General features: G+C 47.4%; 1 protein-coding gene across 1 annotated transcript in view; it reads right to left on the bottom strand.

Annotated features, from left to right (window-relative positions):
• ZBTB34 (zinc finger and BTB domain containing 34) overlaps positions 1-14268 on the bottom strand; it is a 39741-nt gene extending 25473 nt beyond the window's left edge. Inside the window, exon 1 of the mRNA XM_033122572.1 lies at positions 14246-14268. Within this exon, the coding sequence (XP_032978463.1) occupies positions 14246-14250 (5 nt within the window). The 5' untranslated portion in view covers positions 14251-14268. The remainder of the gene's footprint in view (positions 1-14245) is intronic.
• Between the last annotated feature and the right edge of the window lie 1251 nt (positions 14269-15519).

Here is a 15519-nt window from a genome sequence, read left to right as displayed (position 1 = left end):
GTGGGCCAATTCACACACCCACATGAGTGAGTTACTTTGTCTCTACAGACCAGCAGTGGACCTCATCATTTTAATTGAGCTTTGCTAAATCTGTTGGTAAGGAGGGTCTTCCTGGCTGTAATGCAGTGTTTGTATGTCATCGTGGACTATACAGACTAAAATGTTTCTAAGTATTTAACCTTTGTGCCAAGTATTATTGGTCATCAGTCCATTGGGTATTTCCCTCTTAAATTTCTATTATGCCCCCATCTACTTTGGCCATTAAACTCATAATTTTCCAGTCCCCGGCTCTTGTTGTTTAGCTGATTGTGTCATAATCCCTACTAATTTATTTTAGTTAGAAAATTGTCATTTCTCCACAATTGGGGTGCATGTGTTACTGTTTTCCCATAATCTTTGTGGCATTTTAAATGGTTTAGCCTATCTGAAATCAAGAAGAGTCCAGAGGGTGATATATGGACCTCATTTTAATTTATTCCACAGTTACCCAGTTTCTCCAGCAGCGTTTATGAAACGATCAAATTCACATTTCCTCGTGCTGGGGTTAACCTTCAATCCAGTCAAGGGGTTTTGCCGTCAATAATGGAGGTCAGCATTTGCGACAGTGATTGCTGGTTTTTGCCTGTATCTGTGTTCTGCCTTCTCTTCTTTTAAGGCACATGGTTGAAACACATCACCCAGCCTCCCCTCCATGTCACATATTAGATAGTGTGTGAAGTGCTCGTAAAGTGAATTCCTTTCCCTTTCTTTCCTCTTCTCCCCTTTCTAGGACAGTTGTGGCCCGAATCTCCACTTTTCATCTATTCCAGATTCCTGAGCACTTGGAGAGTCGAGATAGCCAGGTTATCTGATCCCAGCCTCTCCTTCTCCATAGGAGGCCCTTGCTGCCAGAGCCAAGCTATGCTATATGGCTCTGGCCGGCTTTGAAATCCCCAGGATTTGGCAACATTTATTGTCTGTGTTGGCACCTGTCGGAGTCTTTACAGGACACATGTAAGTCATGAGTATCCCTTAAACAAAACAATTATATGAATTATTTAGGGTTTCCTCACTCTTGCTCTCCTCACCGGGATCTACCTGGCGTGTCCCTACCACCCGCCTCACCACCTGAGTATTCGGGACCAGCAGGGGGAGTCTGTCTCTCCAAACAGTCCCAAGATGCCCACTGATTTCTAGAACATCGCCCGCCGTGGGTCAGGCTTCCTCCCAGCTAGCCGCCTCCGCCTTCCCACAGGCAGGACTGAGCAGTAGAGTGCTGTGGCTAAGCAGTTCGGCAGCTATGTGACCCACTCCCCTCTCAGCCACACAAAGGCTTGATCTGATCTGGGGCAAAGCACACTGCCGAGCTTTGGCCTCCTCGTCTGTGTAGAGGGTAATGGCACCCACCTTGGTGGGTAAATAAAATACTAATGCTTCCAGCATGGCGTACTCAATAATTATTCTTGGTCAGCAAGAAGCAAGAGAGAAAAGATGGCTCCGAGAGCCCGACCCATTTCCATGAGGCCTTTTCTCACTTACAGGAGAGATGGCTTCCTCTATCCGCTCCCCGTCTCACCTGTCCAGCTCACTCGTTGCCAATCTAGTCAGTGGGTTCAACTTGTCCAGGGTGCTCTTCGCACTGGCTTCCCTCTGACCTGAGTCCTGCTGACACCCATTGGGTCCCAGAGCTGACTCTGGAGTCCTTCCCCGCTGTCATTTTCTTCCCGGCTTGCTCTCTCCTGGTGTCCTGCTGATTCTCCAACACTGCCCCTGGCAAATGACTTTGCTGGCACTCTACTTCTCCTTTGTAGTAACTGCAATGGTAATTAATTACCTGTACAATTATGAGTTTAATATCTGTGTTCTCCACCACGAGCCTGTAAACTCCAAAGGAGACCTTGTCTGACTTCTTTCCTGCTATTTCCCCAGTGCTTGGTACACAATAAATATTTGTTGAATTAATAGATAAGGAGTGGTGACCTGTTTTTGCTTCTAAGTCTATATTCCTTGAAGGCAAGGGCTGTTTCATCCATTTTCTCTGCGCTCTGCAGAGAACCTGCTACTGAATGGGCAGCAGTAAGTATTTGCTGAGTGAAACAAAGAATGAATAAATGACTGAACTGAGAGAATGAACCCCCATTTCTCTTCTGCTTTTACTTGCATCATGCCTTACGACCGAGTCAACCCAACTGTGTAAATGGTCTCTTGGACCTGACCAGCCCCTATCCTGAAGCTTTCCTTGACCTGTAAGGATGATAGGTGAGAAGAGAAAGCCCTTTCACATTTGTAAGGAATTCTCATTTGAAAAATGAGGTTTTTAGGACATAAGCCTGGATCGTCTCTAACCCCAGTTCCTGCAGAGGACACACCAACCTGGTCAAAAATGGTGGCTACACTCCAGGAGAGGGTACACAAATACATACAGGGCCACTTTTTTGGTCCAGTGCATTTTCCTCTATTTTCATCAAAGCCATGAGTTGCAAAGTTTCATACTGACACTCATACATACTGTGTAGGCAGTGTTGTATTCTGGTTAAGAGAATGGAGGGATCCTTGGGGTTGCTTTGGGTGAATGACTTAATCCTTTTTACTTCTTCTTACTCATCTGAAAATGGGGCCTAGTATTACTGAATTTCCTCTTTTAATAAAGGATGTGTTCTTGTCACATTTAAACATTCTTGGAATCAGAAGACATTTTACAATCAATGAATATATTTAGTCTGGTTATGTTTTTTGCCCCAAACATGGGCAACAAATCCAGAGTGTGTCTCAGAATCAATGGCATTCTTGCAAGATAGGTCTTAAAGTGGACTGTTGTAACCCACATTTTCTTATAGGCAGATGTGTAACTGAAGTCAGTAAAGTGAAGACATCTGCAAAGATCTAGCCTGGTTTAAAAAGGTGACAGTGCTCTAAGTGTTATAAATCCAGCATGAACCGACCAGGCATGCCTTGGATTTCAATGGAGCGTGCATTCACACCGTCACGTGTGTTTAATGTAAAGGCAACAACCTGTCCGTCAAACATTAGACCAGAAACATTGCTCGCCTTCACTCAGAGGGCTTTGCAGGATGACTTTGATGACTAAGACTTTTAAAAAGATGCCTGGGGAGACAGAACCTTTTTCCCTTAAGTAAATTTCCCTAGAGCAAATAGTTCCATTGGCCTTAGACGTGACTTCAGCACTCTCTTGAGTTGGGAGCTGGTTAAAAATAAAAAGTCATGGCATCTGATTGTTTGAAAGCCTCACTAAAAGGTTTTGAATATGAGGATCAGGGGAGAGGGTGCCTCTTTAATTTCTTTTCCTGCTAGTCCCTTAGTCCTTCTCTCCTTACAACAGAATCAGAATGGAGAGGAGCCCTTTGGGAACAGAGTCCCCAGGGAGCTGTGGGATGGTTCCAGGCATTGTGGAGGAGGGAGGAGAGTCCATCTTTGTTTCTTTTTCTTTTGATCAACTTCATGTCATGAGGTGTAATGAGTTTTGGGCAATGTAAACATTTGTGAACCAGCACCATGACCTTTGCTTTTGTGACTATTGCTGAGCATGAATGAGGCGCTCCGCGGGGGACTCCCAGAGTCCCAGGGCACCTCCTCTTGCTTGTTCATGCTGCACAAGTCAGTGACAGAGGGAGTCCCTGTGGGAGAGGTGAGACCACCATGCTCAAAGCAGATCAGCTGGGCAATGCCTGAGAGACCCTGTCATCATATTACGGTTGCATATTTTGTCATTTATCGAGTGCCAATGAAGTGCCAAGCATTGCTCTAGGTGCTGGCGACATACCAGTGGACAGGAAAACAAACTCTGTGCCCTTTAGGACCACACATGCTCTTAGGGAAAGAGGCAGAAACTAACAAAATGCATAGTATGTTATATGGGAAGCGGGGCTATGGGAAAATAAATAGGGAATGGAAAAAGGGAGAAGACAACGCATCACCCAATGACAGAGTCTTATACTAGTTTGAAATTCTTACCTTACTTCTCTATCGGACTAGAGGATACTCGGCTGCACAGTGAGGAGCGGCTCACGGCACCCAGCTTCCTCTTCCTCCCTGCTGACTTGGAGCTGGGGTTTGCCTGAGCCCTGGGTACCTGCCCTGCTCTGATCAGTCCTCCTCTGTTGGGCTCCTCTAAGAGCTGCTCCTCCCCAGCTCCTGTGTCCCCTCTGTCCCTGATCTCAGCTCTGTAGTCCTGCCCACCATCTCTGGCCCAGAACTGGGCTGGCTTTGTTTTCAGATTCAGTGCTCCCACCATCACTAGGCATTCTTTCCCCACATTTCCAAGACGGGGCCACACAGTAAAAACCATGAGACCCTGGGCAAGGTAACCAGACTCTCTGAACCTCGGTTTTCTCACCTGTAAAATGGGCATGGTAGCAGCACCTGGCCCAGATGGTTGTTACGAGAATCCCATGAGATAACAGAGGTACAGTGGTTTTCAGAGCCTGGCACTTAGTGGGTGCTGACTCAGTAGGAGCTGCTAACAAGGGAGGGGTGGAGCTAACGGAAGCAATGCAGGGGGCAGCATGGCATGGAGGTGCACCCCGGCTTTGTCTAGCCTTTCCCTCCTCCCACCCGACACTGTCAATCTGGCTCCCCTTTCATCTGGGAGCTTAACACTGTGGCATCTTTGCCTCTGGCCACGTAATGAGAAAAACTCTTCGACTGATCTGTTCCCTCCCTCCCTCCTTCCCTCCCAATCTTCCTGAAGAACAGGCTGTTCAAAGGGGAAGACCCCTTCCTTGTCAGTCAAGACTCAAGAAGACTGGGGTATCTTGGCCCTGTCTTCATGTTTAGTGCCCCGGTTTGTAAGACACCATTTTTCTCCTCTCTGAAAATAAGTAGCCTTGCAGAACACCCAGGAGTCTTGGCACTCGTCACCTACCTAGTCAGTGGGTTAAACTTATCCAGGGTGCTCGTTTGCACTGAGAGAATCTCAGTATCTCTGCATGGATCCCTTCTCCGGGCTGGAACCAAAGCACCTTTGTTATTTCCCAGCTTGGAAGCCTGGCTTAGCTGACAATTCACACTGTAACACTTCCTATTTTTTCACCTGCCTCCAGTTCTCACAAGACATTCTGATGAGTGAGTAACCTCTACTGTTCCCCTCGTCCTTGAAGCTCCTTCTTGCTTCCTTCTCCTTGAGCTCCCGGGATTTTGACCAAGTTGGATATGCTCCTCTGCTCTGGCTCCTTAGGCAGACCTTCTAGCCCTGAAGTCTTGTTACCGATGGCTTGACTTCTGTTCAGACAGTAGACTAAGAACACAGTTTCCATGGTCAAAACTCACTGAACAAAGTTCAGATGCTTAACCTCTCTGAACGTCTGTTTCCTCATCTGTAAAATGGAGATAACAAGTGTTCTGATCCCAAAGGCTTGTTGGGACTAGTACAGTGAGATAGATAATGACTGTAAAGCACTTTACAAAGTGCCTCTTGTATGATAAACACGTGAAAACCAGTCGCTCATATGTTCACATTGGGGTTTATTAGGTTGGTGCAAAAATCATTGCGGTGTTTGCAATGACTTTTGCACCAACCGATTAGGATGCGTCTTATTCTCCTGCTGAAGCTTCTCTATCACAGCCAGCTACCTGGGAGTTACCACACTGAGCCCTGGGCAGCTGCTGACCTGTCCCGTAGGCATAAGCCGCTTAACATAGGGGCCTTGTCTAGCTGTCTCACAAGTCTTAGAAGTCACCAGCATTTCCTGTTGTCAGGGCTTCCTGTGACTTAGAGCAGGGACTCTATGTCATTCCTCACTGTGGTCCTGTGCCGGCACCAAGCTGGGCACAAGGCAAGTGCTCATGTTTCCAAACAAGAAACAAAGGAAGGACAGAAAAGGGTCAGGATCCCACTGGCTCCCACTAGAATGAGATGGCTCACAAGTAGGGAATACAGATTCACACAGCCTCCTGAGTGGGCAGCATTCCAGCCGCCCTGCCTGTAGGCAGACCATCCCCACCATGCCAGCCCTCCTTGGTCCTCACCCCACCTTCTCTCAAAACTGCGGCTCACCCTGCCTTTTCCCAGAGCTGAAAAACATGCAGTTTACTTCTAAGAAACGAGCATCCTCAGTGCCCCAGGTGCTAAGGGCCACGTGTAACTGACTCGTTCTCTTTCCCAGGGGGAGAGTCCAACCTCTCCTCCATCAATACCTCAACAATACTGTCCTAACAAGGTGTTCCAGAAACCCACCCACGGGACAGCCGTTCCTTTCAATAAAATGTGTGGTGCTCTTCCGTAAGTTTTTCTGATACTTCAGCCTCTACACCCCCTCCAGTTAAACTTCCTCAGCAGAAATTCCCTCTTGAATTCTAAAGCACACTCCAAAGACAGTTTCAGGGGACTCAGAAACTCAGAAGAACAAATTGGAAGCCAAAGTGTAAGCATGGCCCTTTCTTTGCTCAACAGAATTCTAGCCATACTGTTGGCTCAAGAATCTCTCCAAACACTCATGCTTTCCCTTGCTACTGTCACACGCCTATAGATGACAATGCCGTTTCTCGCAGGATGAGGACATGTATGACAATCTCATTCAGAACTGCAATGGCCTGCTGTGAAATACGGACTCTAATGGAGGCAAAGCTGCAATTTGGGGGACCATCCCATTTAAAGAACAAATGAATTAAAAATGAGCATGGGGAACTACAATGACACAGAATGACACACATGAAGCTCCGGGACAGGACGTTGAGCGAAAGAAGCCAGACACAAGTGTATGTGCTGTATAATCCCATTGATATAAAGCTCAGAGACAGGCAGAACTAATCTATGGTGCTACCGGTCAGGATAGGTTACTCTTAGAAAGAGCAATGAGGGGAATTTTGAGCCCCATGTGTTTTGATCTGGGTACTGGTGACGTGGGTACATTCATTTTGTGAAAATTCATTGAGCTTCCCATTTATGATTTGTGCTCTTTTATGCTCGATCATACTTGAGTTATTAAAAAAAAAAGTGCATGTGGCCAGCAGGAAATCCTGAGGTCCAGGACTGAACCACGCAATGATGATGCAAACTTTTGTGTACATTTCTTTAAGTTTAAACTAACTCACAGAGTGAGGAAAGAATAACACACGGTGCCCAGGTTTCTTGCGTCCATAGGGGTCATTAAACTCTACCGAGAGAGAACTTCCCTTTCCTTGCCAACGGGGGTGGGGTGGGGGTGGGGTGGGGGGGGCTCTCATCCAGGTCTCTTCCTTGATCCTGTTGAGAGCTGCTAGAAAGTGCAGCTGCTGACTGAAGAAAATCTTCTAAGAACATGTAAGTTTCCCTTGGAGCAGATAAAGGTGGTATCTGGGGAAGGGGCTCCCAACCACAGATTCTGAGGCCACCCTTCCACGTTGCAGAATTTCCCCCAAGTGCCACTCTGATCACAGAAGAAGCTGCCTCCCAGGCATTCTGGAGAATAAGAAGTTGACTTTTATCCTGCCCAAGGCAGGGGGTATTTTGGGGCTGTGGACTTCTGAAAGGGGTCGTTTGTGACTCTGATGGATTACTTAGAGAACAAGAAGAGACTTTGTTTTTAAAGATGGCCACGCTAGTCATTTTTCTAAGTTCAGAAATAAAATACTGCTGAATTATCACTGGCCTCCATTTGCAAAGAGGATGGAGAGACTGGGAGAAGAGAAGCAGCTTGGCCATGGGAGTGACTGTCGTATATGATCTGGTTTGAGACCGGGCTCAGTTCCTGATAGGCTGTGACAGCTGCTCACAGGCTGGTGGAGGTGCAGCAGGGTCCCCTCCGTGAGTCAGCACATTTCAGTCCCCATGAGGGGAGCAACTTGAATGGGACAACCTTCAACACTCAGTAATTTCTGAAGCAGTTCCTGGCTTGCAGGTGACTGGTTCAAAGACAAAAATAATCTGCACTTGCTGTGTGATTGAATTTACAAGAGGGACTACAACCAATAATGGGTGAGTTTCATACATTTTCAGCTCTACCAGAAAGAGAATTTGATGTCGCTTATCTCAGTGAGTGTTCGGGTCTCCCCTCTCTCACCTTGAAGCTGCCACACCCAAACCTTCCTAAAGACTGCAGGAGACTTCTGATTTCAATCGAGAAACCTGTTGGGTGCCAGGCGCTGTGCCGTAAGGAGCAAGCACAGGAGTGTAATGAACAGACACACTCTTCTGGTCCTCACAGAGCTTAGCAATACGCAAACGAAGGATGCCTGCATGCGTGACACACAACCTGAGCTTTATGGGGGCTCTAAGGAAGGACAGACGATAGTGGGACGGGAAGAACAGCGAAGCTTCTTAGAGGAGGTGGCATGAGAAACGGGCTTTATTCTCGGCGGAACTAATGGGCAGGATTCTGGCAGGAGCAGATGACAAAGCGGGCATCCTCCGCAGAGGGACCGTCATAATACTCAGAGAGAGGGAAGTGGCGCGCCAAGTTCAAGGAACATGGGATTGGGCTGGAGAGCAGGATAGGTAGGATGGAGAAATAGTGAAAACAAACCAGAAAGAAAGTCTGAGCCTAGGGTCTGGAGAGTTTGGACCTACTCTGGGAGGAAGGGGCGACCCCCTGGAGGTTTCAGAGCAGCTGAGTGACATGAAGAGTGAGGTTGACAGGTGTGTGTAGGATGAAGTGGAGTGGGCGACCAGGCTGGCTCAGTAATCTAGGTGAGAGAGAATGAGGCTGGGTGGCGACAGCCACCTTCCAAGGCGTTACAGAACCGGACTCGTGTGCGGGGACAGGGGTCTTCAGATTCCGCCAGCTGTCCTTCCCTCATGACCTTCGTGGCGGAAAGAGGGTGAGCATTACCCATTCTGGAAGACCCTGGTGGAGCCATTTTTGATTTACATGAAAGGAATTGCTAATTGGAGTTTGGCTGGCACGCATGACTAGAGGGTATGTGACCAGAGCTGGAGGCAAAAATCCCATGGAAGAAAAGCAAGCTAAGAAGGAGCCTCTGCAATTCTTGTTCTCAGACTACCATGCCTAGGCTAACACAGACCCTCATTAGGCTACCAGGAGTCTGATAGTATGGCCCCACTCCATCACTGACTTTGAACTCGGCCTAGCTGGGCAGTGGTGACCTCCCTCTAGGCATCCTGGGAGGTTCCACACCCAGGAGACCACGTTGGCCAGGCCAGTATTTGTCGCTCAGCCCATGTCGGGAATGCAGCACCAACAACACATCCTAGGTCACCGCCGTCCATTGGGTTCATCGTCCTGAGCTCTGATCATCACCTATAGAATCAAATCCACACTCCTCAGCCTGGGACCTGCAGCACTGCATGACCTTGGGCACCAGTATGGTGTAACTGTCATGAGCTTGGGCTTCAGAGTCAGATGACCTAGTTTAGAATTCTGGCGCTGCCACTTACTGAACTTCTTTGAGCCTCGGTTTTCCCTTGCCTTTCCAGCTGGGTTGTAATAAAGATCTAAAGAGGTATCATAGGTGAAGAGTGTAGCACAGAGTCTGGCGTACAGTAAGTGCTCAGTAGTTGACGCCATTACCATGGTAACAACTTGGCCCCCAAACTGTATATACTTCCCAACTATATTTCCATAGCTCCTTCCACATTTCCCCACCTCCAAGGTCTTTCTTAATACTTTTCCCTCTGGGTAAGGGTGGCCTCTTCCTCACTCCAACCCACAGCACGCAGGTCAGAATTCCACCCATCCTTTCAGACACTGATGGCACCAGGCAGGCTTCCTACCCACCTCCAGTCGTCCTGTTCCTGTGTGAGTCTGTGGTACTTCTCATTAGCATGAGAGAGGGACCAGTCTTCTCTGCCTCTAGAATGGGAACTCCAGGGGAGCAGGGATTTTTGTTGTATTTATTGCTGTATGCCCTTCACCTAGAACAGCATGTACTATTAGGCTCTTACATCGTTTTGGAAAGCACGACTCTGCCTCCTCGACAGTGCGCTCTTTGAGGGCCTGTTACTGATTTATTCTAGAGCTTCTATATTGCCCTTGTGAATTCAATGTGCTGAACTATGGCGGACAAATTAGAAAAGGGTTCTGCTCGAAAAGGCAGATGGGAAAATCCTAGGAGGCAGAAATAGGAATCACTGATCGGGAAGTTTTGCCCTCTTTTGCTCCTGGGGTGACCGTAACGAGTTAACTGAAAACCCAGAAAAGCGGATGAGATTGAGGGTAGCTATGTGGCTATTACGGGAAATGGCTGTAACTTGGATCTTGGCTTACAGATGAATTAATTAAGCTCAGAGGCTTAGACCATATCCACAGCTAATCGTGTCGTGGGTAACATCCACAGTTAAGTTGGTTTAAGCAGTGCTCTCTTGAAGTTGATGGTTGTATCTTATTTACAGGTCTGGATTCATAAGGTTTAGCCGTTTATGTGACACAGACAGCAAAGGACCTATCCTGAAATGTCCATTTCTTTGTCTCCCTGGAATGTTTTTCACAAGCTCTGAAGACAGCCAATCACCAGCCCAGGGCCAAAGCTAGTGGTCAATACATATTTGGTAAATAAATGAGAGAATGAATGAAAAAAGGGATAGAAAGCTACTTTTTTTTTTAGATCCCCCACGTCTGCTTTAATACTTTTCACCTATGCTTTTTGAAGAATATAAATGCATTTAAGTATTACTGAATTTATAATAGTGTTTCGTGATTTTGAAGTTTTCTTGATCAACTATGACCACGTTGAAGGGGGACTCTGCAAAATTTTCTACTACTCAACGATGACCCTTCTACTTGAAAAGACGCAAACCTAAGATGCTCCTGGAACCACTCCCAGCACAACTGCTCACCGCCTTCTCGGCAGAGTTCCTTGTGAGTCACAAGCTCACTGCTGCCCGGTCTACTTTCAGATAGTCAGAAAATTCTCATGCCACGCTCCCTCAGAGCTGAATCACAAGAGACCAACTGTTTATATTGCACGTAATCCCCCCAGTTGTCTAGCCCAGATTCTGTTTCCCGACTACAAGATTCTACTGTTACATAAAGCTCAGATAGGCACAATCACAATTTGAATGTTGTCCAAAGCCACTCTTGGTCCTTAATCAATTGCCACAAATTTTAGTATTACATGAAGCACCAAATAGCATGTAACCATCTGTTTTCGACTGTGCCAAAATCTCACTGAAAATATACCCTCTTCTAGAACAGGCTTCTAGAAGAAATTAACAACAACAAAAATGAGTCACTTTTCTTCACTATAGGGCTGGTATATTTCATGAAGAACGTGGCAATTCAGTTTATTCTGCTTCCAAAGCAAGTTGTCAACTGTGAGTTATTCTACTGATATTTTGGCTGGAGGCAGACACTGACTTTTCTCTACCAGAAATCACTGTTTGCTAAATCCCATTGCCCACTTCTGCCTGACTTTTCTTCTTAAATAAGCCAGCACTCAGTATTACAGCTAAGTACTTACTCAGATATAAAATCTTTCATTTGGCTTAGGAAAGAGGACCTATACTTATCTCAAATTCTCAGCTCACAGTCAATTTCAGCAATTCTTGGAAGACATTCAGTCAGAAGAGGGTACTTCCTAAGATTGTTGAGTGCCCAGACTGCCTAAGAAAAGTCTCTGAAGAAGCAACAAGTCCATGGCTGTAACTGGTGGGTAAATATTGAACAGTAAAATCTGCATTTATTATTATTTTTTTAAATTCAGCAGTGCTTATTGACTGGGGGTCAGGACTGTGCCAGGAACGGCCACTTAAGAGACAATGAAGACAGTTCCTGTTTCTGAGGAGCTCACTGTCTAACAGGGGACCTGGGTGTACATGAAGAAGAGATGGTACGTTGAAAATTACAGTACAATGACAAATGCTACAGCAGGACAAAGTTCAAACTGAAATGGTATCACTAAGAGTGGTGTGAAGAATTGTCAGAGGTGCTCAGGGAAGAGATTAGTTTTGCAGAGCCTGGAACAATTACGGAGTTTTCCAGGAAGATAAAGGTTAGGGAGGGGTGGATGGGAGAGAAGATAAAATATTCAAGGCAGGGGATCATCCATGCAAAGACATAGAGAAGCCCAGGGAGAGCAGCCAGGACCCAAGTGGGATCGGCAGACAAAAATGAGCAAGTAGGCTAATGTCAGGTTGGAGCCTGGATGCCAAGCTGAGGAGTTAAGTTCCCGTCAGGTGGCTCATGGGAGGTGACAGGATTAGATGTTTAGGAAGGAGGAGGGCCTGGAGCAGTGAAGTGGTAGGAGACTCCGCTAGGAGTGGGGGCTTTGGTGAGGGAGCGGCTGTCCCAGAGGCTGGTGGGAACAGGGTGGCCTGCTTTGGGCCCACCAACCCAGAGATAAGCAGGTGTTGCTGGTGCCAAGACCCACAACGTCCTGGAGATAAATACCAGGGCAGTGGTCAGGGGGCCCAGATTAGCCCTTGGCCTTTGGAACCCCCCTCTAGATTACATACTTCAAAATGTTAAGACTCAAAGCACCAGCAGACAGAGTGGGGATTACTCTGGATCTTCTGAACCCTGGGGCAAGTAAATCACCAGAAAGCAGAGCCCGGGACTCGGGCCGCCTGGTTTGAATCCTGGCTCTGCCGTCAGTCCCCTTACTAGACAGGAATGGCCCCAGCACCCACCTTGCAGGTGGGGGTGAGGGTGGAGTTAATCCAGGAAAGAAAATGGGAGCTCTGCGAAGGAGGGAGCAAGTGGTCGGCCGTACCACGGGAAGTGAAAGCTGCTCTGGGCAGAGGGGTGGGGTGGAGTCATGCTCCTTTTCCCTGCCCATTCCTTGGAGTAGGCCTTGATGGAACTTTTCTACCAGTTTGAAAGTCACTGGGCTCTCCATTCCTGCGTTCATTTCTACATGTATTTCCTGAACCCACGAAGTTCAAGCGGGGTCAGCAGCTGATGCCAGGCCTGGAACAGTCTCTGGATGGAGTCTCTATTTCTCCAGAGAGCAAAGTGCAACAACCTACCTACAGGCACCCGAAGGCGAATCCAGCCGAGGTTGGTGCTCCCCAGCATGGGAAGCCATGCTCGGGGCCCTGCAGGTGGAGGGGGACCGCCGGCGAACCTCACCCTCAGACAGACACAGACAGCCCTGCTGGCCCAGCAGTAAGTAAGGGCTTAGAGAGGGGTTTCCCTGAGCAGGGAAAAACATCTCTCCGACAGAATAGGAAGCTGTCATCTTCCTGCTACGTGAGGCGGCCTGGAATAAAATTCTACCCCATGGGACTTTTATAAGAAATAAACGAGTTAATGCACGTTAAGTACTTAGCACATATTAAGCATGCAACGAATCTTCACTTAGAGCTGTTATTTTTGGTCCATAATCCCAATTCTTCTCACACCTATTAAAGTAGGTACGGTGTTCAGTGGGTTGAGGGGGTGTTCAGAGCCCCATAAGTACATAGAACTACAGTTAAATTTTTCTTTTTGTCCAAGAAAAATTCTCTGTATCTCCTAAGTGAGTAGACAAAAGACGTTTTACCCATCATGACATGCTCTAGAAATGAGGTAAAAATTAATCCCTTTCTAGTTTGGTTCAAGGTCACTGCTGTCCTTTTAAAGCCTACAATTTCTATGCCAGATCCTGCAGGAATTTTAGCAGCTTTTACCAATTTGGCAGCCGTCCACTATGAATGAAGGGCTGCGCAGTTGAGGATCTTTTCAGAAAACCCTAAAAAATGAGGTTTTATCACAGCATTGCCGATCCCAAAGTAGCGAGATGGGGTAGTTCTAGAAGCAGCTTGTAGCTTCCACGAATAAATATTAGCTATTAGGCAGACCAGTGTACTCTGGGGAGTAACCGGTATCTTATTAAGTTATAAATATATTTAATGGCTTTAATACTGGTTTCTTATTTTGGAGTGTGAGGAAGAAAAAAACAGAGCTCAATCACTAGAGTTTAAGTAAAAAGGCACTGCTTTTTATAATATATATTTACTTACAAAAGTGCTTGTGAATTACCGATTTTATAGAGCCTAGACACTCCCTCAAAGGACAGCAGCGATTCTCCTGTAATTGTATCTGGCTACTCGCAGTGGTACAAGAAAGTGGTAGATTATAAAATCAAATTGTTTGGTTTTGATTGAAACTAGTCAAACCAGTTCAGGGAAAAAAAAAACAACAAAAAAACGAAAAATCACCATGAGACGGCTCTCCTTACTCTCACTCCCCTCCTGGTTTCTCAGTAAGGGCGAAAAATACCACTTGTGCCCATCTTCATTTGCTGAACTCGAAATACAGAACTCTGACCAAGTTTCTTAAAGAAAACACAAGATAGAGTTGGAAAGGGCAGAGTTCCTTTCTTTCCCTTTCTGCACTGAGAACATACTTACAATCATTTACCAAATAATAAAAGACATCAAGTTCAAGCTTACCTCATTTCCTGTTGCTGACCTGCTAACTGATCCATTGACTGTGGGTAAATTCTAGAGCGGTGCAGGCTCCAGGACAGCCAGGCACGGAGACTGTCTCAGGGAAGGCTCCGGGGGTTCGGTGGGAAGCGGTCCCTGAACTGACTGAGGAAATCTACATAAACTGCACAGGTGTCATATGCTCCATCTGCGTGACACCCGTCACATCCCACTCCGCTTCTGTTCCCAAATACACACGAGCCACTTCATCTTTTCCTTCCTCCTGATGGGAAACACAATGCTTCTCATCTTCACACCCCAGAGGTCCCGCCCCTGTGGAAGTCCTGCTTCCTGGGGGGGCTGGCCTGCTGGTAACCAGGGGCCTCAGCAGGGTACCCAGGAGAGGTGAGAGTCAGGCTCAGAGGGGTCACCATGCCACAGGGCCTGAGCCGCTCACCCTTGGTCAGGATGGACAGGCCCCACCTTAGAACGAGGCTAGAAATGGTTCTTCTGGACTTCCGCATATACAAAGAACGGCTCTACTTGCAGAGGCGATCTGTAGTTGGCTTCGAAATCAGCCATGGGGAGGGGGAAAAACCCTCACAACAAACAGTGGTAACAGAAGGTTTGTGTGGGAAGATGGTTAAGTTTGGTCTAAAACAAGCAGTATCTCTGGTAATGAGCTGTTGTTAGGAAATATGTGGGGCCCTCAGTGCCTGCAGCACTTTAAAAAGCACTGCTGCTGTTTCTTGAAGGTTTTTTGTTTTCTTTTGGGGGGGGTGATGGGGGAAGAGCAAAGTGAGGCGAGGCAGAGACCCACCTAAAGAGCATGAAGGCAGAGAGAGAAGTGGAAAACACCGACCACCTCCTCGTGGTGCAGCCACCACGTCCTGATTTGAATCCCACAGTCACTGTCCTGCCTTCGGTAACACACCTGCCTTCTTGGAATCACGGCAGGCTCACGTGTGAAATGAGGAGACAGACCCAAGACATCAGCCAGGGTCCTGGCATGAAACACGGCACACTCCGCTGGCCTGACTGTGGAGACTTTCATAAAGGGACTATTTACAAAGGGTGTGGGCAGGGTTATGGGGTGCCTGGGAGGACAGTGAAGCCCCAAACAGGGAGTAAGGACAAGGGGTGTGGTTACCAAACCCTTGGGCCCCTGACAGTGGAGCCCAGCCACCGTCAACCCAGGCCTGGCAAGCAGCAGCCAGGGGGGCGAATTCCCCAACTTCTCTCCCCTCTCATCTGCCAAGCTCTTTCCAGCGTGTCTCTGGAAGACCCTGACCAGAAGC

This window comes from Rhinolophus ferrumequinum, chromosome 12, assembly GCF_004115265.2.
Source record: "Rhinolophus ferrumequinum isolate MPI-CBG mRhiFer1 chromosome 12, mRhiFer1_v1.p, whole genome shotgun sequence".
NCBI classification, from domain to species: Eukaryota; Metazoa; Chordata; class Mammalia; order Chiroptera; family Rhinolophidae; genus Rhinolophus; species Rhinolophus ferrumequinum.
The sequence above is the reverse complement of the archived record's forward strand: the minus strand, read 5'-3'. Positions and strand labels throughout refer to the sequence as shown.